Source organism: Pogona vitticeps, chromosome 6 (assembly GCF_051106095.1).
Source record: "Pogona vitticeps strain Pit_001003342236 chromosome 6, PviZW2.1, whole genome shotgun sequence".
Lineage (NCBI taxonomy): Eukaryota > Metazoa > Chordata > Lepidosauria > Squamata > Agamidae > Pogona > Pogona vitticeps.
Window position 1 is genome coordinate 113713082 of NC_135788.1, and position 24789 is coordinate 113737870.

The window sequence follows — 24789 nt, forward strand, 5'->3', positions numbered from 1 at the left end:
GAATGCTCAATTTTTACCCAATATCACATTGGGTTACAAGATTTATGACAATTCTTTTAATCCCTGGAGAACCTGCTTGACCACCATGGATCTTCTCTTCATGAGCAGAGGGCATCCCCTCAATTACAACTGTGGCAGGAAAGAGAAAGTTCTGGCCGCTATTGGTGGGCTTACTTCTGAAAACTCCAGGCAGATGGCCAACATCTTCAGTATCTACAATATACCTCAGGTATGTCCACAGGGTTAGAAAATAGTGACCTCATGGAAAGGCTTTATTTGTCTCCCGATTGCATTGCTTCCTCATATTAGCTAGCATTTACTTCCACCTGTAGAATTCATAATCTGAAGTGAATGTACAACAAGGTGTTGGAGTTTAGAAATCAAACATTCTATTCTCTCATTGTGCTTCCTGGTAAATATTTAGTTAGAGCAAGTATATCTTCCAGAAATATAGGGTTTATTATTAATGTAAGAGTTATGATGCTTTTTCTCTTAGCTGAGCTATGGCTCCATTAGTCCTGCATTAAGGGACCAGAGTCGGTTCCCTTCTTTCTACCGGATGGTCCCCAACGAAGATGCTCAGTATGATGGGATTGTTCAGCTCTTGAAGCAATTTGGATGGAACTGGATTAGTGTCATCATTTCCGAGGATGACAGTGGAGAATCCTTCCTTCAGACCTTGAGACCAAGGCTTGAACAGAGTCAGATTTGTGTTGCTTGGACAGAGATGATCCCAATAATGACAGTGTTTTTACCAGAAGACGTAAAGTGGGCGAGGATGCGATCAATCTATTGGACTCTTTCTCTCAGTGAAATTAATGTGATTCTTGCATATGGAGATAGGCAGTCTCTGGAAGGGCTACGATTAGTTTTAGACATCTTTGAATTTGGGAAAATGCAGCCTCAAAGGAGGGTGTGGGTGACCATGGCTCAGTGGGATTTCACAGCTTCATCTGCTGGGATAAAACTGACCACAAAATCTTTCAGTGGAACCTTGTCCCTCAGACTCCACACAAAGGTGGTGCCAGGATTTGAGAACTTTCTGGAGAATATGAACCCATATCAGGATCAGATTTATTTCATCCATCAGTTTTGGTGTACTGCATTTCTCTGTTCATTGCCACTTTATAATGTCAATGTCCCACATCGGAAGACTTGTAGTGGGAGGGAGAAGCTGAGGAGCCTTCCTGGAACTATGTTTGAAATGGGCATGTCTGGCCAGAGCTACAGTACCTACAATGCCGTTTATGCTGTAGCTCATGCACTCCATGGAGTCTTTTCATCAAGAACTAAGCAGAAGAGAAAGGGGCCTGGAGAGAAATGGAGCCTCCGGCACATTCAGCCATGGCAGGTAATTGGAACTAGAAAATGAAAGAAATTGTGCAATGTGAGAAACAGGACATTATTCACTCCTGTTGAGTGAAACAATCTCATTGAAATACAAAACAAAAATAGATAAATGTAACTACTGTAAACTAATCCAATACCTACACCAAGAAGAATACAGGAAAGTTTCTTTGTAGCCTGAACAACAAAATCACAGCAGAAAACAGAGAAGGGGCTGTCAAGGAGCGTCTCTTTCACAAGTGCATCAGATGTCTTTCCAAAGTTCCCTAATTTTGTTTTAAATGATTTGTTTTTTAAAATACATGTTTCGATGAAGTAAATTAATTGCCTCTTAAATGAGAGAAATGTTTTAATAATATAACATTACTCTTCTGACAACAGGATTTCTGCTTATGATTTTATGTTACTGAAAGGAAAGTTGTAAGGATCAGGAGACATATCACTTGATAGTCAAAATGGGCAAAACTGCATTGGTTCATTGAAAAGCCCAAGAAATATCCCACTAGATATTATTTTCCCTCTTCCATTATGCTTTAGAGCAGGCTTGTCCAACCTGCGGCCCGAGGCCTGCATGCGGCCCAAATCAGCTTGTAATGCAGCCCAGAGGAATTTTTTATTTCTAAAGAAATTCCAAAGTTTCAAGTTACACTGCCGGCGCTTGTGGCCAGAATGTGGCCGGGGCATGTCACAATAGTAGAGGGGGAGAGAGGGAAGGAAGGAAGGAGTGGGAGGGGAGGGGACAGGAGGGCTGCGTGACTGCATTGCACCATCCCCGTCAATAGGTGGACCCCCTCCCGGCCCCATAAAGCCGCCGGAGTCGAAGCTGGCAGCCTCTGCTGTCTGAGATCGCAGCTGCCGGTAAGCGCGCTTGGAGCAGGGCTGCAGAGGACGGCTAGGGCTGCCCCCCCCCATGTGGCCCAAACCAAATGTATATGCGGCCCAAACCAAATTTTCATCTTCTAATGTGGCCTAGGGAAGGTGAAAGGTTGGACACCCCTGCTTTAGAGGGAATATTTTCAAATACTTCAAAGCTCAAAGTATCAATCCATTTCCTGGAGTCTACTAAAGTTATATTTTTCTCCTCCAATCCAGCTTCACTCATTTCTAAGAAACATTCAGTTTAACAACAGTGCTGGGGAAGAAATATTTTTTAATGAGAAAGGAGATTTGGAAGCAGGATATGATATCATCAATTTTGTCGGGTACCCCAACGAATCCTTCCAGACAATCCGGGTTGGAGGTGTGAACCCTGCGGCTCCTGAGGGCCAGAGATTCGTGTTGAATGGAAGTGCCATCAAGTGGAATGAGAAGTTTAATCAGGTACATATGTTTATTCTTCAGCATGTGCAGTATCATCATTTTCTTTTCTGAGCGTACTTTTGATGCTGGCATCTGGTTGTGGTGATATTTTGTCGGAATAGGCTAGAAGCCATTTGTATAGAAGTGGGTAGATTGCTTCTGAAGGCTGCTTCACTTAAAGTCCTTTGTAAGAGTCCAAATGGAAGGTTACGAGAGCTAGGATAACAGTTCAAGGCTATCTCTCGTGGTATTACACCTGGTACATTTCCACTGAGTGACAAAAAGGTATTTTGAATTATCAATTCTAGCTTTGCTTCCAGAGATCATTTTTAACCATTTGGTTGTTTCTTCGATTTATATGCCGCCTTTCTCCACATAAGGGGACCAAAGGCAATTCCAAACATTAAAATAATACAATTATGAACAATGAAAATTGAACATTAAGAAACAATTACATTATACACTAATTAAATTTCAATATAACAACTAAATGTAGGTAAACATTAAAAATGATAAAAACCTATGGGATCATCGTCCATAGCGCCGCCATTTTCGCGCCCTCAGTAAGCGAGGAAACCATGCGAAAATGGTTACGGTAGCCATTTTGGGCACCCGGTGGCCATTTTGGAACCACCAATCAGCTATTTTAGAAACATCGAAATGCGAAGATCACTAAGCGAAACGCTTACCGATCATCGCAATGCTATGTTTGCCCATTAAAACATCGCAACGCGATCGCATTAGCGATCTAAAAAAATAGATCGCTATGCGGATTCATCGTTAAACGGTGCACTCGTTATGCGAGGCACCACTGTATACTCTTTCAGGTAGCCTGGACCGAAACCATACATGATGGAAGCAACCCACTGTAGTCAATTGACTAGATGGGCTGTGTACTTAATAAATAAATAAATAGATAGATAGATAGATAGATAGATAGATAGATAGATAGATAGATAGATAGATAGATAGATAGATAGATAGATAGATAGATAGATAGATAGATAGATAGATAGATAGATAGATAGGTAGGTAGGTAGGTAGGTAGGTAGGTAGGTAGGTAGGTAGGTAGGTAGGTAGGTAGGTAGATAGGTAGATAGGTAGATAGGTAGATAGGTAGATAGGTAGATAGGTAGATAGATAGATAGATAGGTAGGTAGATAGATAGATAGATAGATAGATAGATAGATAGATAGATAGATAGATAGATAGATAGATAGATAGATAGATAGATAGATAGATAGATAGATAGATAGATAGATAGATAGATAGATAGATAGATAGATAAAATGAATGAATGAATGAATGAATGAATGAATGAATGAATGAATGAATGAATTCATGAATTCATGAATTCATGAATTCATGAATTCATGAATGAATTCATGCATGGCTTTATAGGTAACGACCAAGACTCAAAATTTGGCCTGGGAACGGACTGTTGGCTGGTGCAGTTGTTGCAACAGGGGCGTTATAAGTACCCTGTCACTGGGACCAAGCCATAGGCTGGCTGCTCCATTTTGAACCAGCTGAGATTTCTGAACCATCCAGAAAGGCAGCCCAACACAGCAAGTGATACAGTAGTGGAAGCGGGATGTAACTAAGACATATTTCATTGTAGTCAAATTGGATATCTTGAGAGGTGAACAGAGCTGGCACCCCAAATTTAACTGTGCAAAGCACTCCTGGCCAAAAACTGGACATCAATGCTGAGGGATGAATCCAGGAGTACACTCAATCTGTGAACCTGAGCTTTCAGAGGGAGCAGAACCCAATTTGGCAAAGGTCGAATCTCTGTTCTGTCCTCTGCCTTCCAATTGACCAGGAGTACTTCTGTCTTGATAAAGTTTTAGTTTATTTACCCTTATCAAACACATTACAGATATCAGGCACTTGTTTAGAACCAACACAACCTCATTGGCATTAGACAGGAAGGAGAGATAGAGTTGGGTGTCATCAGCATACTGGTGACCATGTCTTCTTCAAAGTTTTCATGATTGCGATGCGATGGTTGTTGTGGGTTTTTTGCTCTGCTTTGCCGTGTTCTGGAAGTTCGCAACCTTTTGTCAGTCCTTCTGGCCATCATCTGCAGAGGACAGGAGATAGAATTCTGTCTGTCCACTTTACCCCAAAACTTTGGACAACTTCTCCCAGCAGTTCCATATAGATGATGTCAAATTGAATTGCTAGAAGAACTTCAGGTTGGCTCTCAAACAGAAAGGAACCTTGTAGAGGTTGGGAGGATCCTTAAATCTTCCATTGAGTTATTTGGTTATAAATATGCATGGATCCACCATTCAGTAACTGATGCAATTTGCTTACACTAGATACGAATAGGAGTTAGACTCAGGCAAGAGTGTATTTTGGGACTGCTTACACCATGTCTATCGTCTCCAAAGAAGCACAGCAAATTTTACAAAAACCCATCAGGATCCTAGCAACAACAAAAAAAATACAACCCTTGTATTATATTTTAAAAGGAAGGTAACTTCTGAATAACCTTCCTGCTGATTGTCATTAGAGTCCACCCAAGTCCACCTGTGTGGAGAGCTGCCACCCTGGAGAGAGCATGTCTGTCCAACTGGGGAAGCAGGTGTGCTGCTATGATTGCGTTGCATGCCCTAAATGGAGGATTTCAATACAGATAGGTAAGTGAAGGAATCCAGAAGCACCTATGGAGAAATACAAGAATCTGATTTGCCTCTATACTGACATTTCTGCCTTATTTTTATCAAGTTAAGGTTGTCCGAATAGACTATCAAGTTTGAGAAAAAATACACGACTGTATTACAGGTTTATTTCCTCTGACGTTGAGGGATACCAAAGCTGAGATGATGTTGCTTTCTTTCAGATGCAGAACAATGTAAGAAGTGCCCTGAGGACCAGTATCCAAACAAGAATCAAGACAGGTGTATTCCCAAAGCCCTAAGCTACCTCTCGTATGAGGAACCCTTGGGCTCAGTATTGACTAGCTTGGCCCTCTTCCTTTCTATCACCACCATCGTGGTGATGGGGACTTTCATTCGGTACCGTCACACTCCCATGGTCAAAGCCAACAACTGGAGCATCACCTGTGCCCTACTCTCCTCTCTCCTCCTCTGCTTCCTCTCTTCCTTCTTCTTCATTGGACAGCCTGGGAAGCGGTCCTGCCTTCTGAGACAAATGGTGTTTGGCATCGTCTTCTGTGTATCTGTTGCTTGTGTCTTAGCCAAAACCCTCACTGTGATAGTAGCCTTCATGGCCACAAAGCCTGGACATGGGATGAGAAGATGGGTTGGGAAGCGGCTGGCAGGGTCAGTCATCATGGTGTCTTCTCTTACACAGGCTGGTATCTGTGCAGTCTGGATGATTACCTCTCCCCCTTTCCCTGAGTTTGACATGCATTCTGAGACTGACACAATCCCAGTTCAATGCAATGAAGGTTCAGATCTCATGTTCTACCTTGTCCTAGGCTACATGGGTTTGTTGGCCGTCCTCAGTTTCTTGGTAGCCTTTTTTGCCCGAAAGTTGCCTGATACTTTTAATGAAGCCAAACTGATTGCTTTCAGCATGTTGGTGTTTTGCAGCATTTGGGTGTCTTTTCTCCCATCTTATCTGAGTACTAAAGGAAAATATATGGTAGCTGTGGAGGTCTTCTCCATCTTAGCTTCCAGTGGCGGGTTGCTGGGTTGTATATTTCTTCCCAAATGTTACATTCTTCTTCTCAGGCCTGATCTGAACACCAAAGAGCAAATAGTAGGGAATAAGGTGAGATGGAGGTGAGAAGAAAATCACATCATCTTCAGTGACTTCCTCTGGGGAAAGTCTATACATACCAAAGAAAGAAATTATAGATATCTTAGACGTCTTGAAAACTGTTCTGGTTTTATACTGTTTTAATGTTACTTAAGGCAGAAAAAATGTCTGTTGCCTTCACGAGAACACACCTATACAATTAAATTCCACGTGGATGCAGTATTTTTCTTTCATTTTGTTAGACAGCATGTTGTTTGGATGTTGAGTAACAATTGAGACTTCAGGTTGATCTTGCTGATGGCATAAGGAAAGGCCAAGATGTGCTGATAATTCTTTGGAATTAGACTGCAATTAAATTTGACAAAACCATCCTATTTTCTGCTTCAATTACGCTACAATATCTTGTGCAATAAGTTTGGCGCTTAGAGCTGGTTAGGTCTGGCCACCTGTACTTAAGAACTCATTCTCAAACTGATAATTCTGTTAAGGATGCAGGTGTAGGACAATAGGCCAGTCAATACTGATGGCTTTTCTTTCTTTGTTCTGGATATAATTCCTATAAGCTCAAGGCACTGACTGGTCCACTGATGAGCTCTTTGACAGTGCGGGCTTCCATTATCCAGTTCCTGGTATAGCGTGAAACAAGAAGCTCTCACAGAGTAAACTGCAAGGATGGTGAAGAGGAATTATTTAAGACAAGGCTCCTCCTATCCTTGGCCTATTCCCTGAATGCTAGTGTGAGTTTTACTGATCACCTGTTTGGGGCCGGATAGGAATTTTTGACTCACGTCTTGATTGGCCTTTGGAAGCAGAGATTTTTTCCTATCCCACACTGGCTAAGGTGTGCTGGCAAAATAAGAGGTTGTCAAATTTGATCACACAGGTAGGGAGTGAGAATAAAAGACATTTCAGTGAGTCCCTTCACAACCACAGGTAACACATAGCTCATCTGATCCCCCAGTGCTGCGGACCTTGCGATTACAGTACATGGGGGAGAAGATCCCCTGGGGCCACTCCCAGACCAACAGTCAACAAGAAGAAGGGCCACTGAGGTCTAAAGGGGGTGGACAAATTAGTGCTGGCCAGTTTCTCACTGTCTTCACGACTGCATGATCTTGGGGCTCAGCACTCACCCATATTTTGTTAGGGGTCCGTTGAGACCCCTTTGCAGAACCTGATTCTGCACTACAACAGGACCCCACTTGTTCCATTGAAGATAAATACAAATGTTCAATAAAGTGTGGCCCATGTTTATTCCATAACAGTGTTCTCGTGTCTTATTCTGGGGTAAGAGGATAATGAATGAAGGATAATAAATTAAACAGACAATAATATTCAAATTCAGGTCTCTGTCAAATGAAAAATATCAGATCCTGTTGAATTGGAACCTGTATTCCTAGATCAATCCCTAAATCAGTCCTAGTCTAAAGGGGGATTATATTTTTTAAGTAAGAACAGACCAATGGCAAAAAAGGTTAACCACACAGCATAGATGATCTGAGAGGTATACAGTAGAACTAAATGGAGAGAATATGTTTACAGAAAATGGGAAAACCTGAAATAAAAATATGAAATCTCAAAAGATATCCATCTCAAAAAGATTAAAACCTAAAAAAAGAAATATGTATCTAGATGTCCATCTCAAACACTTTAAAAAAAATGAAACCCCAAAGCTTTTCATTGCAGGTGGAGGACTACAGACATAGACTTCTAAATCTGTATTCTTCCCATGAGAAGGAATAACCTGGTTTATTGCTTCCAGATTCCTCTGAACTGAAATGGAGGAGATTTTCCTGAGGCAGAGGTCAGATCCTGACCTGACCTCATGTTGAAGTAGCAGTTCTGGAAATTTTGTGTTGGTTGGCTGGCTGGCTGGCTGGCTGGCTGGCTGGCTGGCTGGCTGGCTGGCTGGCTGGCTGGCTGGCTGGCTGGCTGGCAGGCTGGCTGGCTGGCTGGCTGGCTGGCTGGCTGGCTGGCTGGCTGGCTGGCTGGCTGGCTGGCTGGCTGGCTGGCTGGCTGGCTGGTTGGTTGGTTGGTTGGTTGGTTGGTTGGTTGGTTGGTTGGTTGGTTGGTTGGTTGGTTGGTTGGTTGGTTGGTTGGTTGGTTGGTTGGTTGGTTGGTTGGTTGGACATTTTGCAGTTTGGTTGGTCGTTCAACTGCTATGCCATCCATCTGGCTACAAGGCCACTCTGGATGGACCACAATAAAAAAGAAGACACAACATATTGCAGGAGAGGCAGGCAAAGAGTGGCAAATGACAGAGGAGAAAGTCACAATGGGGAGCATGAAAGGGTCAGGGAAGGGGAGGTCAGCTGAGCAGGTTTTTCATATTGGCCAAAACTGTGGACAATCTGGGGCTCCGGGGAGGGGCTAATGGGAAGAAAAGTTCACAAAGCCTCCGACCCGCCCACACATACACAACCCACAACCCATCCACCCACTCCTGCTGTACTGGTGGGAGAAAAGGTTGTTTTAAATAGGGACTCAGACTTGGGCCTTGGGACTCTGCCCTTGGACCCAGAGACTTGCCAACCTCCCTGCTCATTACTTGCCATGGTTGAAGGTCCTGGAGGCTCCATTTCTCTCCAAACCCCTTCCTTTTTTTGCTTAGTCTTCAACCTTTGGATGTCTTTTCTGCCTACCCATCTGAGCACTAAAGGGAAATATATGGTAGCCCTGGAGGTGGGTTACTGGGCTCTCCTTTCCTTCCCAAATGTTATGTTCTTTTCAGGCCTGAACATTAGGGAGAAAAGAATGAGGAAACAGTTCAGATACAGGTAAAGGGGAAAACAACTGCCAGGCCCTGTCATTCTTGTGCCTTTTCTTGCTCAAGTTGGGATCTGTGCTCTCTGGTTGATTACTCTCACCTTCCCACCAGTTCCTTGGTTGTTTTGCCAAGCAATGGGCACAAGCTACGTGTTGTGTCACTGCCACCAGTTGACATCATCAACATTGTGTTATTCATGGTCAGACCACCTCCTAATAAAATGTAACCTCACAGTGGTTCTCCCCCCTCGCAAGGGGCAGGGACCTATTTCTATGGTCCGCCCTCGAAGGCTACTGGATCCGGCTGGATTCCAGGACGTCATGAGAGGGGTCACGGCGGACCTGGCTAGCGCTCCTGTCAACGCTCTGGTTGATAGCTGGTCCACCTTCGCAAGCAGGGCTATAGACATGATCGCACCTAAACGCTCTCTCCGTCGTAGAGCTTGTCCAGCGCCCTGGTTTCACCAGAACCTTTGAGCGCTGAAGCGATATAGGAGAAGGCTAGAGCGTAGGTGGAGGAAGAACCCGACGGATTATCATAGGCTGCTTGTCGAACTTACTCCGCTAACCAGATAAGCGAAGCGTCCAACCAGCAGGCGGAGTTATTCCGTATAGTGCGCGACCTATCTGGAACTGGTCCTGGTGATAGGCCTCCCCCTAGTTTTTCACCTGACCAATTTGCAGCCTTTTTAAAATCTAAAGTGGAGGCCATCTGACAGGACCTCTCTCCTTTTTTGAACACAGTGAGTCGAGCAGAGATGTCCAGCACTCCGTCTTGCCCGGTAACCCTTGACTCCTTTCAGCCTGTCACGCCTGATTCTGTGGCCAGAGTGCTTGACTGCTGTCGAGCCACGACCTCCTCCTTGGACCCTTGCCCGGCCTGGCTAATCAAAGCAGCCAGGCCGATAACAACAGAATGGGCCACTGCAATAATAAATGGGTCTTTCCTTGAGGGCCGGTTTCCCTCTGCCCTCAAGGAGACACTCATTAAGCCCATAAGAAAGAAACCTAATTTGGCAGCAGACGAAATTGGCAATTATAAGCCCCTCACCAATATTTCTTTCATGAGCAAAGTGGTTGAGAGGGTGGTGGCTGACCAGCTTCAGACACATGTGGATGAAACAGATACCCTGGATCCTTTTCAGTCGGGCTTCAGGCCATGCCATGGTACAGAGACGGCATTGGTCACCCTGTACGATGACTTGTTGAGGGAAGGCCGACAGCGTTAAAATTTCTTTGCTGGTTCTCCTCAACATCTCGGCAGCCTTCGATTCTGTCGACCACGGTATCCTCCTGGGGAGGCTCTCTGAGTTGGGTATCGGTGGCTTGGCTCTGGCCTGGTTCCGTTCATTCGTGGAGGACCGCCCCCAGAGAGTACAGCTTGGGGAGAGCTTCTTGGCCCCGTGGAGTCTCAATTGTGGAGTTCCACAGGGGTCAGTCATCTCACCAATGTTGTTTAACATCTATATGTGGCCGCTGGGTGGGTTCATCAGGGGGTGTGGAGCATTGTGTCTTCAATATGCTGATGACACCCAGCTCTATATTTCCTTTTCACCAACTGCAGGTGATGTCGTCCTGTCCCTCCAGCGCTGTCTGGGGGCTGTACAGCAATGGATGCAGGAGAACGGGCTGAGGCTGAACCCGGACAAGACGGAGGTTCTGAGGGTGGGTGGCCCAGTGGATGGTGGCTTGGGAAACTCCCTCATGTTTGGGGGGGTGGCTCTGGCCACGAAGAGTGGGGTCCGCAGCCTGGGGGTACACCAGGACCCGATGCTCACCATGGAAACGCAGGTTGCGTCAGTAGTCTGCACCACCTTTTTCCACCTTTGGCAGATTTTGACCTTACCTAGACACGGGGGCGCTAACTACCTTAGTACATGCACTCGTAATTTCTAGATTAGACTACTGTAACGCACTCTACGTGGGGCTTCCTTTGAAGCTGATGTGGAAACTTCAAGTGGTGCAGAATGCAGCAGCCAGACTCCTTACTGGAGTGAGAAAATACCAACATATCTCTCCTACTCTGACCATGCTGCACTGGCTGCCCATCCGTTTCCGCATTGACTTCAAAGTGTTAATGCTTACATATAAAGCCCTAAACGGTTTAGGACCTCGATACTTGGCAGAACGCTTACTCCCAACTAGTTCTACCCGTGTCACCCACACAAGCCAGGAGGTGAGGCTGAGGAGCCTGACCCTGAGGGAGGCCCGGAAGGAAAGAACTAGAAACCGGGCCTTCTCGACGGTGGCTGCTCGCCTCTGGAATAACTTACCTCCGGAGATTTGCGCCGCACCCTCGCTGGGTACTTTAAAGAACCAACTAAAAACGTGGATGTATAGGCAGGCCTTCCCTTCCAGTTAATTCCTGTCCTCTTTCCTTTTATTCTCTCTTTATTTGTTTTATTTTGTATTTTTCCCATCTTGCAGAATCATTTAATTAATTAATTGTTATAAATTTTTCTTGAACTTGTTATCCTTTATGTTGTAAGCTGCCTAGAGTGGTCGAAATGACTAGATAGGCGGGGCATAAATACAATAAATAAATAAATAAAAATTCATGATAGAGGTCCAGGCAATGTGTCATTTTAAAAAGAACCAAATAGAAATTCTTTATTATTACAGGTAATGAAGGTAAAATCAATGTTGTTAACTCTTAACAAAACATCTTACTTCATCAACTCCCAATCACGAACACTCTCTCTCAACCCCAAACTTCAAATTCAAAAATCCTGCAGAGACTCTTATATCTTATTGGTCTGCCTCTCCAGTACTCTCATTGGCACATGCAGATAGCACATTCATATTCATGACCTGGGCAGACACAATTACCTCTCCCAACTTCTGTAATGAAGATTCAGATCCCATGTTATGCATTGTCCTAGAGTACATGGAGCTGTTGGCCATTTGTAGCTTCATGCTGGCTTTCTTTGTCCAGAAGTTGGTATGAAGTGTGTTGCGTGCCCCAATGGGAGGATTTCGATCCAGACGGGTAAGTGAAGAAAATTCCCTGCTCATTACTTGCCATGGGTGAAGGTCCTGGAGGCTCCATTTCTCTCCAAACCCCTTCCTTTTTTTTTGCTTAGCCTTCAAACTTTAGATGTCTTTTCTGCCAACCAATCCGAGCACTAAAGGGTAATATATGGTGGCCCTGAAGGTGGGTTACTGGGCTCTGTCATCCTTGTGCCTTTTCTTGCTCAGGTTGGGATCTGTGCTCTCTGGTTGATTACTCTCACCTTCCCGCCAGTTCCTTGGTTGTTTCGCCAAGCAATGGGCACAAGCTACGTGTTGTGTCACTGCACCAGTTGACATCATCAACATTGTGTGTTATTCATGATAGAGGTCCAGGCAATGTATCATTTTTAAAAGAACCAAATAGAAATTCTTTATTATTACAGGTAATAAAGGTACAATCAATGTCATCAACTCTTAACAAAACATGCTACTTCATCGCCATCCTTCTCTCTCAACCCCAAACTCCAAATTCACAAATCCCCCTATCTGCTCCTGCTGCAGAGACTCTTATATCTCATGAGTCTGCCTCTCCGGCACTCTCTTTGGTACATGCAGATAGTACATTAATATTCATGACCTACGTGAGCACCACAATTACCTCTCCCCACTTTTGTAATGAAGATTAGGATGTCATGTTCTACATTGTCCTAGACTACATGGGGCTGTTGGCCATTTGTAGCTTCATGCTGGCTTTCTTTGTCCAGAAGTTGGTGTGATGCACCCTTACGTGTCCCCAGATTATTTCACTAGCCTGAGGCCCACTACACATTTGCTCTTTATGCTGCCACCAGTTGACCTCTGTCAACACCCTTTTATTAGAAAGATGGAGGTGCAAGCTGAGTAGCAAGTTGAACAAAACAGGTTAATTCCTAACTCTGCCACACTCTCTAACTACCACAGACTAACTTCTGCTTCAGACTCTCATCTCTGACTCTGACTTCTCACATCAGACTCTCCTCTCTCTGACTTAAACTCACTGAACTCTCACATCAGACTCTCCTCTCTCTGACTTTTAGATTCTCTGGCTCTCAGTAGTATATGCAAATAACATAGTACATGAGCAAAAGCAGGGTGATCACCACAGATAGCTGATACTTTTAATGAACCGAACTGATCACTTTCAAAATGTTGATGATTTGCAGTGTTTGGATGTCTTTTCTGCCAAACTACCTTACGAAGGGGAAATACATGGTCGCCATGGAGATTTTCTCCATCTTGGCTTCCAGTGTTGGGTTGCTGGGTTGTATCTTCTTTCCCAAATGTTATGTTCTTCTTTTTATGTGTGACCTGAACATTAGGGAGAAAATAATAAGGAAACAATTCAGACACAGGTAAGGAGTGCCCAGAGGACCTCTACATGGAAAATTCCTGAAAAAAGGTTCAGCATAACACTGATTATTCCTCGGAGCTGCAAATCAGTTTACAATATATTGTTTAGTGATTGGTATAGAGAAGTCTGGGATATAGTGATTAATGATGAACACTGATGTGATATAAAAGTTAAGAAGGGGAGAACTAGTAAATATGGGACTGAATGTTTATGAGTTGTGGTAGCACATCATTTAATTAAGAATAAAAAAATTAATAAGTATTAGGAAAGAAAACCTCAGTAGATTTGGCCCAAAACTTTTCATGAAGCCAAAGTTATCACTTTTAGACAATTTGGAAAGAGTCTGTGTACATTTTTATTCCTTTAGTGGTTCTTCTAATTTAACAAATCCAATGAGCCTTGGTTAAATTTCCCATAATTTTCTGAATGACTGTGTTTTGCATTTCTGTTTTCCCAATACCCCTGAGAAATGAGAGGCTTCCGTGTCAAAATAAGAGCAAAAACAGCCCATTTCAGTTAGCATCTCTGCACTTATTGTATAAAGTCTCATCTCCAAGGAACTGACAACACCTCGGTTTGAGAGATAGAGTGGACAGCTCTGCCAGTCCAAACTTCTCTGAATCTTCTGCCAAGAGTTGATTGTATTGGTGGTGCCTTTGGCTCAGCATGAAGAGGTCTGAAGCGAACCAGTCGCAAAATTTGTCAGCCTTCTGTCTAGCTTTGTTGATGTTCCTGGTGCATCCTTCTTCCAGCTTTAATATGAGCCCTTCCATCTGTGACTGGAGGACAAGAGTTCAATCTTCTTTCCCTAAAGATTCAGATGAGATGAGTTTTGGGCACTTTGTATCCATTACACTTGGTGATTTTGCTCTGAAGACGTTTGAGAAATACCCAGATTCTTCTGCACTAAATGGTCTGTAAGTAGTTCTTTTTCACTGCTTCACAAATGAGAATGTAGAGTGAAGCCAAAGGCATTTCTTGTCTTCATTAAACAAATTGTCTAATTAAAGCAGTTGCTTGTCTTCTCACTCTCTAAACATTGAGGGCGTACATGGAGAAAACTGTCCTAGGCCTGTGAACTAAAACAAAAGAGAAATCAGCTGATCCGGATCTCTCTCAGGAAAATCTCCTCTGTTTCTGTTCAGGACAATCTGAACAGAATCTTTTTGAGATGGAGCACATTGAATATCAGATTTATCTTTCAAATGTTTTCCTATTTCACTTGAGATATTTTCTCCATTTATTCTCCATAAATTCTGTATGGTTGACCGTTCAAAAATATCTCTTTTGCATGGGTCTGCTGTTAACATTTCTAATTTTACTTTAGGCCTTTCAGCTTATTACCTTATTTAAAACATTTTATATTATTCTGCCATGTTTTTATATCCATTGTTCTAATTCATCGTCATAACCAATATTTTGTCATGTGATCTATTTAACATTTCCATATGGGATCAGGTCAACTTCAGTGAAGATATTATTACTGCTCTAAAAGTGAATTCCATCTGACCTCTGTTTTCTCATTCTGCCCCTACTTACTCACAGAATCTTTTCTTTCTTGTTTCTCCACCTTCTCTATAACTTCACTTATTTTTAACTTGTCTTGACTTTAAAAAGAAAATGCCTAGCTTCAAAGTAATGCCCTTGGTTACATAATCAACAGTAGATAAACTATATCAACTACCAACAATTTCTTAGCCTTCCTTCCTTTCAACATCTCCTTGCTATTTTAAAATCACAAGACATGCACTTTGCTTAATATTCTCTATAATGATGATGTAGATACTCTTACAAATCTAGAACAAAAAGCAGTGCTATTAATTTAGTATTATTAATTTTCTAGGTACTTTTTGTGTAATAGTACACAAGATAGGTATTGGAATTATAGGTTTAGAACTACATAATCTTTCATTCCTCCACATAATCTACAAAAAATAGACCAAGTGTATGTCATCTACTTACAATTTCTTCAGGATCACTTTGCCTGCTAGAAATCTAGACAGAGAGACATTGCTTTTTATTTACTACTAAACCTTCTTATCCTTCTTGTTCCATCTTATTCAAATCTTTATTGCATAATCAACAGATCATTGCAAATTTTTAAAGAAATCAATACACTGCATTAAATACTGCTAATATTAATCATTTAAAATGGCTGTGAATATGATTCTTTTTTTAAACCATTTTAGCTAAAATCTCCTAAAATTCAATGATAAAACTTAAGGATAACATTTAAATTCTATTCCATATGGCTGTCTTCATACATCTAAATCTTCATGGCAATTGACACAAATAGTTTGCAAATACTTACCTCTGCTTGTAGTAGCTTCTAAAGTAAATGTTGTGATTCTGTTTATTGTGTGTGAATTGGGTGTTTGTATTAAAAAGCTCAATTTCTCTGGGATGCTTCTGTCTTATCGACCGTTTATGTTTTTGATGTTTAATCTCAATATGTCTTGTTTTCTGTCTCAGTCCTTCCCATTCCCCCCCCCTTGGCGATCTTCTAGTATTTTTCCCATCATCTGTTCGAATCTCAATTGTATCCCAATGTCTTTAATTTGTTCAGATAGCTGATCTATCTTTCCATTTATGTCTTGTAATCCAAGGACAAAAATTTCTTGCCTAGTCTTTTGCCGGGCTTTAAAAGAAAATTGTTCCATAGTTCAAAGAACTCCAGATTTCTTTCCAGCGAGGGGTAAGACACAATGGATATTCACAAGGGCAGCTTGTGCCCTGAAGCAAATAAAATTTGAAATTGAATCTTTCTCTCTGGTCCTCATAGAGTCTTTTTCTGGCTGCTTCATAGATTTAAGTCGTCATCTAGTCCTGCTGCCCTAAAAACGAAGACATTTCTGCTCCCCTCTTTTCTTCCTCCCTCCTTTCGTTTCTCTTTCTCCCACTTAAGCCTCAAGTGAGGAGGGAATACTCGCTCATCCAGTCAGATATAGTCACTTTCACTGATTACTCGCACTTTTTTCATGATTTAGGTCCTTCGAAGTTCCATGTGTGTGTATCTGTGTGTGTTTGTGTGTGTGTGTGTGTGTAGATAGATAGATAGATAGATAGATAGATAGATAGATAGATAGATAGATAGATAGATAGATAGATAGATAGATAGATAGATAGATAGATAGAAAGAAAGAAAGAAAGAAAGAAAGAAAGAAAGAAAGAAAGAAAGAAAGAAAGAAAGAAAGAAAGAAAGAAAGAAAGAAAATCAGTTCTATTCAGGGGCATTCACAGCTTAGTGCCAAGATAGCTCGCAGATAATTTCCTCCTCAATTATCATGCTTCAGACTTTCACCTCTCCTGGTAAAAGTCCTTTCTCCCCCAAGTCTAGAGGGGGTTGAAACCTAAGGGTTCCAGTCTGTTTTGGGAGCCCTCCTGAAACCCAACCAGTTTTACTATGATGAAGCCCTACCTCCCAGAATCACAAAATCTGCTATATGCAGAAAGCAAGAATATGTCAGGATGCAGAGGAATGGGAGACAGCTTGGGAAAATTGTGTTGCAAATCAAGAGAGCCAGACTACAGAGGAGAAAAGACACTGGAGAGATGAAGGTTTGTCCAAAAGCTTGAAAGAAGTAGGAAAGATGGTCAGAGATGAAAGAGAAAATTGTCCTTCATAATTCCATGACCTTGAGGGGAAATATCTGAAGGCAGGGTGTGTTCAGGAAGGGCCCCGTGGAAATCTCCCTCAAATTGTTCTCCGTCTACACAGTTGGAAGGCATAAGATATCTTCAATGAACACAGCAAGGAAGATCAGTCCACTAGAGAGAACAGCATCAATGTTTTGCAGGAGGGGATGTGGCCCATTGGATTCTACTTTACAATCTTTAGAGCAACCTAGCCACTATGTTCCCCTTCATGGATTGCTGCCTTGTCGTAGCAAAGGGGCTTGAGTAATTCAGAGAAATTATGGGTTATGCCGTGCAGGGACACCCAAGACGGACAGGTCATAGTGGAGAGTTCTGACTAAACGCAGTCCACCTGGAGCAGGAACTGGCAAGCCACTCCAGTATCTTTGCCAAGAAAACCCCATGATCAGAAACAAAAGGCTCAAAGATATGACGCTGGAAGATGGGACCCTCAGGTCGGAAGGCGTCCAACATGGTACTGAGGAAGAGTGGAGGACAAGTACAAGTAGCTCCAGAGCTAATGAAGTGGTTGGGCCAAAGCCGAAAGGACGCTCAGCTGTGGACGTGCCTGGAAGTGAAAGGAAAGTCCGATGCTGCAAAGAAAAATAGTGCATAGGAACCTGGAATGTAAGATCTATGAACCTTGGGAAGCTGGATGTGGTCAAGAATAAACATTGACATCATGGGTGTCAGTGAACTAAAATGGACAGGAATGGGCAAATTCAGTTCAGATGATTACCATATCTACTAGTGTGGGCAAGGAGCCTGTAGAAGGAATGGAGTAGCCCTCATAGTCAACAAAAGAGTGGGAAAAGCTGTACTGGGATATAATCTCAAAAATGATAGAATGATGTCAATACGAATTCAAGGAAGACCTTTCAACATCACAGTAATCCAAGTTTATGCACCAACCACCAATGCTGAGGAGACTGAAATTGACCAATTCTATGAAGACTTACAACACCTTCTAGAACTGACACCAAAGAAAGATGTTCTTCTCATTCAAGGGGATTGGAATGCTAAAGTAGGGAGTCAAGAGATAAAAGGAACAACAGGGAAGTTTGGCCTTGGAGTTCAAAATGATGCAGGGCAAAGGCTCATAGAGTTCTGTCAAGAGAACAAGCTGGTCACCACAAACATTCTTTTCCAACAACACAAAAGGCGCCTCTACACATGGACATCACCAGATGGGCAACACCATAATCAGATTGATTGTATTCTCTGCAGCCAAAGATGGAGAAGTTCTATACAGTCAGCAAAAACAAGACCTGGAGCTGATTGTGGCTCTGATCATCAGCTTCTCATAGCAAAATTCAAGCTTAAACTGAAGAGAGTAGGAAAAACTATTGGGTTAGCCAAGTATAATCTAAACCAAATCCCTTATGAATACACAGTGGAAGTGAAGAACAGATTTAAGGAACTTGATTTGGTGGACAGAGTGCCTGAAGAACTTTGGAGAGAGGCTTGTAACATTGTCCAGGAGGCAGCAACAAAAACCATCCCAAAGAAAAGAAAATGCAAGAAAGCAAAGTGGCTTTCCAACGAAGTTATAAAAAATTGAATGCAGACTTCCAAAGAATAGCAAGGAGAGACAAGAGGGCCTTCTTAAATGAACAATGCAAAGGAATAGAGGAGAATAATAGAAAAGGAAAAACCAGAGATCTGTTCAGGAAAATTGGAGATATTAAAGGAGCATTTTGTGCAAAGATTAGCATGATAAAGGACAAAAATGGGAGAGACCTCACAGAAGCAGAAGACATCAAGAAGAGGTGGCAAGAATACACAGAGGAACTATACCAGAAAGACTTGGAGATCCCGGATAACCCAGATAGTGTGGTTACTGAGCTTGAGCCAGACATCCTGGAGAGCGAAGTCAAGTGGGCCTTAGAAAGCCTGTCTAGCAACAAGGCCAATGGAGGTGATGACATTCCAGTGGAACTATTTTAAATCTTAAAAGATGATGCTGTTAAGGTGCTACATTCAATATGCCAGCAAGCATGGAAAACTCAACAGTGGCCAGAGGACTGGAAAAGATCAGTCTACATACCAATCCCAAAGAAGGGCAGTGCCAAAGAATGCTCCAACTACTGGACAATTGCACTCATTTCGCACGCTAGCAAGGTTATGCTCAAAATCCTCCAAGGAAGGCTTCAGCAGCATGTGGACCAAGAACTCCCAGAAGTGCAAGCTGGATTTCGAAGGGGCAGAGGAACTCGAGACCACATTGCTAACATGCACTGGATTATGGAGAAAGCCAGAGAGTTCCAGAAAAACATTTATTTCTGCTTCATTGACTATGCAAAAGCCTTTGACTGTATCAACCACAACAAACTATGGCAAGTCCTTAATGAAACGGGAGTGCCTGACCACCTTATCTATCTCCTTAGAAACCTATACATGGGACAGGAAGCAACAGTTAGAACTGGATACGGAAACACTGATTGGTTCAAAATTGGGAAAGGACTACGACCAGGCTGTATATTGTCCCCTGCTTATTTAACATATATGCAGAATACATCACACGAAAGGCCGGACTGGAGAAATCCCAAGCCAGAATTAAGAAATAACAACAACCTCCGATATGCAGATGATACCACTCTGATGGCAGAAATTGAGGAGGAATTAAGGGACCTTGTAATGAGGGTGAAAGAGGAGAGCTCAAAATTGTCTGAAGCTCAACATCAAAAAAACTAAGATCATGGGCACTGGTCCCATCACGTCCTGGCAAATAGAAGGGGAAGATATGGAGGCAGTGACAGATTTTACTTTCTTGGGTTCCATGATCACTGCAGATGGTGACAGCAGCCACAAAATTGAAAGACACCTTCTTCTTGGGAGGAAAGCGATGACAAACCTTGACAGCATCTTAAAAAGCAGAGACATCACCTTGCCAACAAAAGTCTGAATAGTCAAAGCTATGGTTTTTCCTATAGTGATGTACGGAAGTGAGAGCTGGACCATAAAGAAAGCTGACCGCCGAAGAATTGATGCTTTTGAATTGTGGTGCTGGAGGAGACTCTTGAGAATCCCCTGGACTGCAAGGAGAACAAACCTATCCATTCTAAAGGAAATCAAGCCTGAGTGCTCACTGGAAGGACAGATCCTGAAGCTGAGGCTCCAGTACTTTGGCCATCTCATGAGAAGAGAAGACTCCCTGGAAAAGCCCCTGATGTTGGGCAAGTGTGAAGGCAAGAGGAGAAGGGGACAACAGAGGACGAGATGGCTGGACAGTGTCATTGAAGCGACCAACATGAATTTGGCCCAGCTCCGGAAGGCAGTGGAAGACAGGAAGGCCTGGCGTGCTCTGGTCCATGGGGTCACAAAGGGTCGAACATGACTAAACGACTAAACAACAAAAGCCACTATGTTCAGCAGTAGGAAAAAATAAAACTGCTCATTCTATTGATAGACATTTTACAGTTATTCTTCTGCATGTTTTTCCTGAGAGGGAATGTGGTGCCTGCTGAAAGAGTTAGTTCTACATTTGTTAAACCTGTATCTATATTGAAGGGAAAATGAGGAATGTGATATTTTGGTTACTGTTATGTCTAGTATTCTACATACGTCCTACACTAAGGAGAATCATTCATCCAAGAAATGTTTTTCCATGATATAGATGATGACATCTAACTTGGTCTGAGGATGAAATTCAGGGCACAATTAATAACATAATGGTTCCTTCAAGCTGAAAATTGAGCAGTTTTGTGAAATTTCATTGCAGTGTAATTCCAAAGAACTATCAGCACATCCTGGCCTCTGCTTTTGCCATCTATCAGATCAACCAGAATGCTCACTTTTTACCCAATATCACATTGGGTTACAAGATTTATGACAATTCTTTTAATCCCTGGAGAACCTGCTGGACCACCCTGGATCTTCTCTTCCTGGGCAAAGGGCAACCCCTCAATTACAACTGTGGCAGGAAAGGGAAAGTTCTGGCCGCCATTGGTGGGCTCACTTCTGAAAACTCCAGGCAGATGGCCAACATCTTCAATATCTACAATATACCTCAGGTATGTCCACAGGGTTAGAAAACAGTAAACTCATGGAAAGGCCTAATTTGTCTCCTGCTTCTATTGCTTCCTCAGATTCATTAGCATTTACTTCCACCTGTAGAATTCATAATTTGAAGTGATTGTACAACAAGGTGTTGGAGTTTAGAAATCAATTGTTCTATTTCCTCATTGTGTTTCCTGGTAAATATTTAGTTGGAGCAAGTATATCTTTCAGTAAAATAGGGTTTATATTTAATGTAAGAGTTATGATGCTTTTTCTCTTAGCTGAGCTATGGCTCCATCAGTCCTGCGTTGCGTGAAAAGAGTCGTTTCCCTTCTTTTTACCGGATGGTCCCCAACGAAGATGCTCAGTATGATGGGATTGTTCAGCTCTTGAAGCACTTTGGATGGAACTGGATTGGTGTCATTGTTTCCAAGGACGACAGTGGGGAAAACTTCCTTCAGACCTTGAGACCAAGGCTTGAACAGAGTCAGATTTGTGTTGCTTGGACAGAGATGATCCCAATAATGACAGTGTACTTGCCAAAAGACATAGGCTGGGAGAGGATGCGCTCAATCTATTGGATCCTTTCTCTGAGTGAAATTAACGTGATTCTTGTGTATGGGGACAGGCAATCTCTGGAGGGGTTACGATTAGTTTTAGACATCTTTGAGTTTGGGGAAATGCAGCCTCAAAAGAGGGTGTGGGTGACCACAGCTCAGTGGGATTTCACAGCTTTATCTGCTGGGATAAAACTGACCACAAAATCTTTCCATGGAACCTTGTCCTTCAGACTCCACACAAACGTGGTGCCAGGATTTGAGAACTTTCTGGAGAATATGAACCCATATCAGGATCAGATTTATTTCATCCATCAGTTTTGGTGTACTGCATTTCTCTGTTCATTCCCACTTTGCATCCTCTATGTTCCAAATCTGGAGGCTTGTAGTGGGAGGGAGAAGCTGAGGAGCCTTCCTGGAAGTGTGTTTGAAATGGACATGTCTGGCCAGAGCTACAGTATCTACAATGCTGTTTATGCTGTAGCTCATGCGCTCCATGCAACCTATTCATCAAGAGCTACACAGAAGCGGAAGGGGCCTGGAGAGAAATGGAGCCTCCAGCACATTCAGCCATGGCAGGTAATCGGAACGAGAAAATGAAAGAAATTGTGCAATGTGAGAAACAGGACATTATTAAGACCCATTTCTCCTGTGGAGTGAATCAATCTCATTCAAAAACAAACAATAGATAAATAAAACTAAACTAATCCAGTACTAACACCAAACAGAATAGAGCAAAATATATTTGTAGCCCTAACTTCAAAATCACAGCAGTACACACTGTTTCACTTTTCTTCTGGAAGAGTGACAGAGAGGGAAATATCAATGATCGTGTCTTCCACAAGTGCATCGAACACCTTTCCAAAGTTCCCTAATTTGGTTTAAATGATTTGTTTTTTAAAATCCATATTTCCTTGAAGTAAATGAATTGTGTCTCAAATGACAATTACATTTTAACTAATATATATTCTCTTCCGACAACATCTGTTACTCGGGAACAATGTAAAATTTTCTTTGTGTGACAGAGAGGGAGTGAGTGAGTGAGTGAGTGAGAGAGAGAGAGAGAGAGAGAGAGAGAGAGAGAGAGAGAGAGAGAGAGAAAGTGTGTGTGTGTGTGTGTGTGTGTGTGAGAGAGAGAGAGAGAGAGAGAGAGAAACTGAGATTATGGGAGAGGGGGAGAATGTGGGAATCTGTAAACTGCCCAACGTGGCCTCAGTACCCAGAGGATTTCTGCTTATGATTTAATGTTACTGAGTCAGAAGAAATTTGCATGGATCAAGAAACACATCACTTGATACTACTGGTGGAAAAAAAAGCTTCATTGGTTCATTGAGAAGTACTGGAAACATCCCACCAGTTGTTATTTTAACTCCTCCATTGTCTTTTACATGGACAATTTTCAGATGCTGGAAAGTATTTATCCATTTCTTTAAGTCTGCCTAAAGAAGGTTTTTTTTTCATCCTCTGGTCCAGCTTCATTCATTTTTAAGAAACATTTGGTTTAACAACACTGCTGGTGAAGAAATATTTTTTAATGAGAAAGGAGATTTAGAAGCAGGATATGATATCATCAATTTTGTCAGGTTCCCCAACGAATCCTTCCAGACAATCCGGGTTGGAAGTGTGAACCCTGCGGCTCCTGTGGGCCAGAGATTCGTGTTGAATGGAAGTGCCATCAAGTGGAATGAGAAGTTTGATCAGGTAGATATGCTTTTCCTTCATCATCGATCTCATTTGTGAGTGTACTTTTGATGTTGCTATGTGGTTGTGCTGATGGTTTTTCAGAAGAGGCTAAGAACACAACTCATAGTACATGTAGTCCAACTCAGGAGCTTTCTGGGTCTCTCACTGGAAGCATCTAATATCTTTTGCCTCAGACCAAGGAGCTAAAAGTCTTAAACAGCTAGGAATCTGAAGTTTAGGGCTCATTGATGTGCTAACACCGTAGGTGGGACAGGAAAAAACAAGCGGAACTCCCCTCCAAAGACTCCTGTTTAGCAAGCGAGGTAAGAAAAAAGCCCACATACAGGCGGGAATGGCCAAACGGTCATTAGGACATAGAACCTGTTGTTAATTTATTTGAATCCCACCATTGGAGGTTTCCCGCGGTGGCGTGCAAGCCCTGGGAGACCTCCCTGGGGATCCCCACCACCGCAGTGTGTGGCTTCGGAGCTCTCTGAAGCCAAAAAAGGCAAGGAGAAAGCGCGGGAAGTTTGAACTTCCCGCGTTTTCTCCCTGCCTTTTGTGCTTTGGGAGCAAGCCGGGCTGCTAGGGAGAAATGAGCTCCCTCCTTTCACCTAATGCTGAGTCCCCTTCGTGCTGGGCTGAGTTCAGCCCAGCGCGAAGAGGACTCAGCATCGGGTGGAAGGAGGAACCCAATTTCTCCCCGGCCAGCCGGCTTGCTTCCAGAGCCAAAAAGGCAGGGAGAAAGCGTGGGAAGTTCGAACTTCCCACGCTTTCTCCCTGCCTTTTTTAATTTGGAGGTTTTAGAAGGCTTCCTCTGATGTTGGAGGAAGCCTTTTGAAAGCTCCAAAGGCAGGGAGGAAGGGCAGGAAATTCAAATAACCCACCCTTCCTCCCTGCCTTTTGGGTTCGTAACCCGATCTGCGTTCGCAAATAGGGTTTACTACTTGCGATGAGATCGGGTTTGCAACCCAAATTCTTTGTAATTAGGGCTGTTTGTAAGTCGAGGGCCCACTGTATACAGATGACACCCAACTCTATATCTCCTTTCTGCCTAATTTCAGGGAAGCTGTCTTGAGTCTTGACTCTAAACCAGTGCGTGGCATCAGTAATGGGCTGGATGAGGGCAAACAAATTGAATCTTAATCCAGACAAGTCAGAGATGATCCTGGTTAGTCGGAAGGCAGATGAGGGAATAGGGATACTATCTGTGTTGGATCAGGTTACACACACCCCCAATGAGAACTCAGGTCTGCTGTTGACTGTACTCCTTGATTCATCCCTAACCTTGGATGCCCAGGTTCAAGTGGTGGCCAGGAGTGCCTTTGCACAGATAAAGCCGGTGCGTCAGCTGCGCCTGTTCCTTGCGAGTTCAGATCTGGCTACAGTGACACATGCCTCAGTTACATCCCATTTGGATTACTG

General features: G+C 42.9%; 1 protein-coding gene across 1 annotated transcript; it reads left to right on the forward strand.

Moving 5' to 3' along the window:
• Positions 1–85: 85 nt before the first annotated feature.
• LOC144583726 (vomeronasal type-2 receptor 26-like) lies at positions 86–6747 on the forward strand. The gene is made up of 4 exons (XM_078378235.1): positions 86–229; positions 2440–2667; positions 5168–5294; positions 5498–6747. Exons 1-4 carry the CDS (start codon positions 86–88, stop codon positions 6406–6408), a joined length of 1410 nt encoding a protein of 469 aa, XP_078234361.1. The 3' UTR covers positions 6409–6747.
• The last annotated feature ends 18042 nt before the right edge of the window (positions 6748–24789 follow it).

Bases quoted from the DNA above. Each gene is read 5' to 3' on its own strand.
- LOC144583726 (XM_078378235.1), top strand. From the start codon at position 86: ATGGATCTTCTCTTCATGAGCAGAGGGCATCCCCTCAATTACAACTGT. The intron at 2,668-5,167 runs GTACATATGTTT...GATTGTCATTAG, and splicing joins GGAATGAGAAGTTTAATCAG to AGTCCACCCAAGTCCACCTG. The intron at 5,295-5,497 runs GTAAGTGAAGGA...GCTTTCTTTCAG, and splicing joins GAGGATTTCAATACAGATAG to ATGCAGAACAATGTAAGAAG.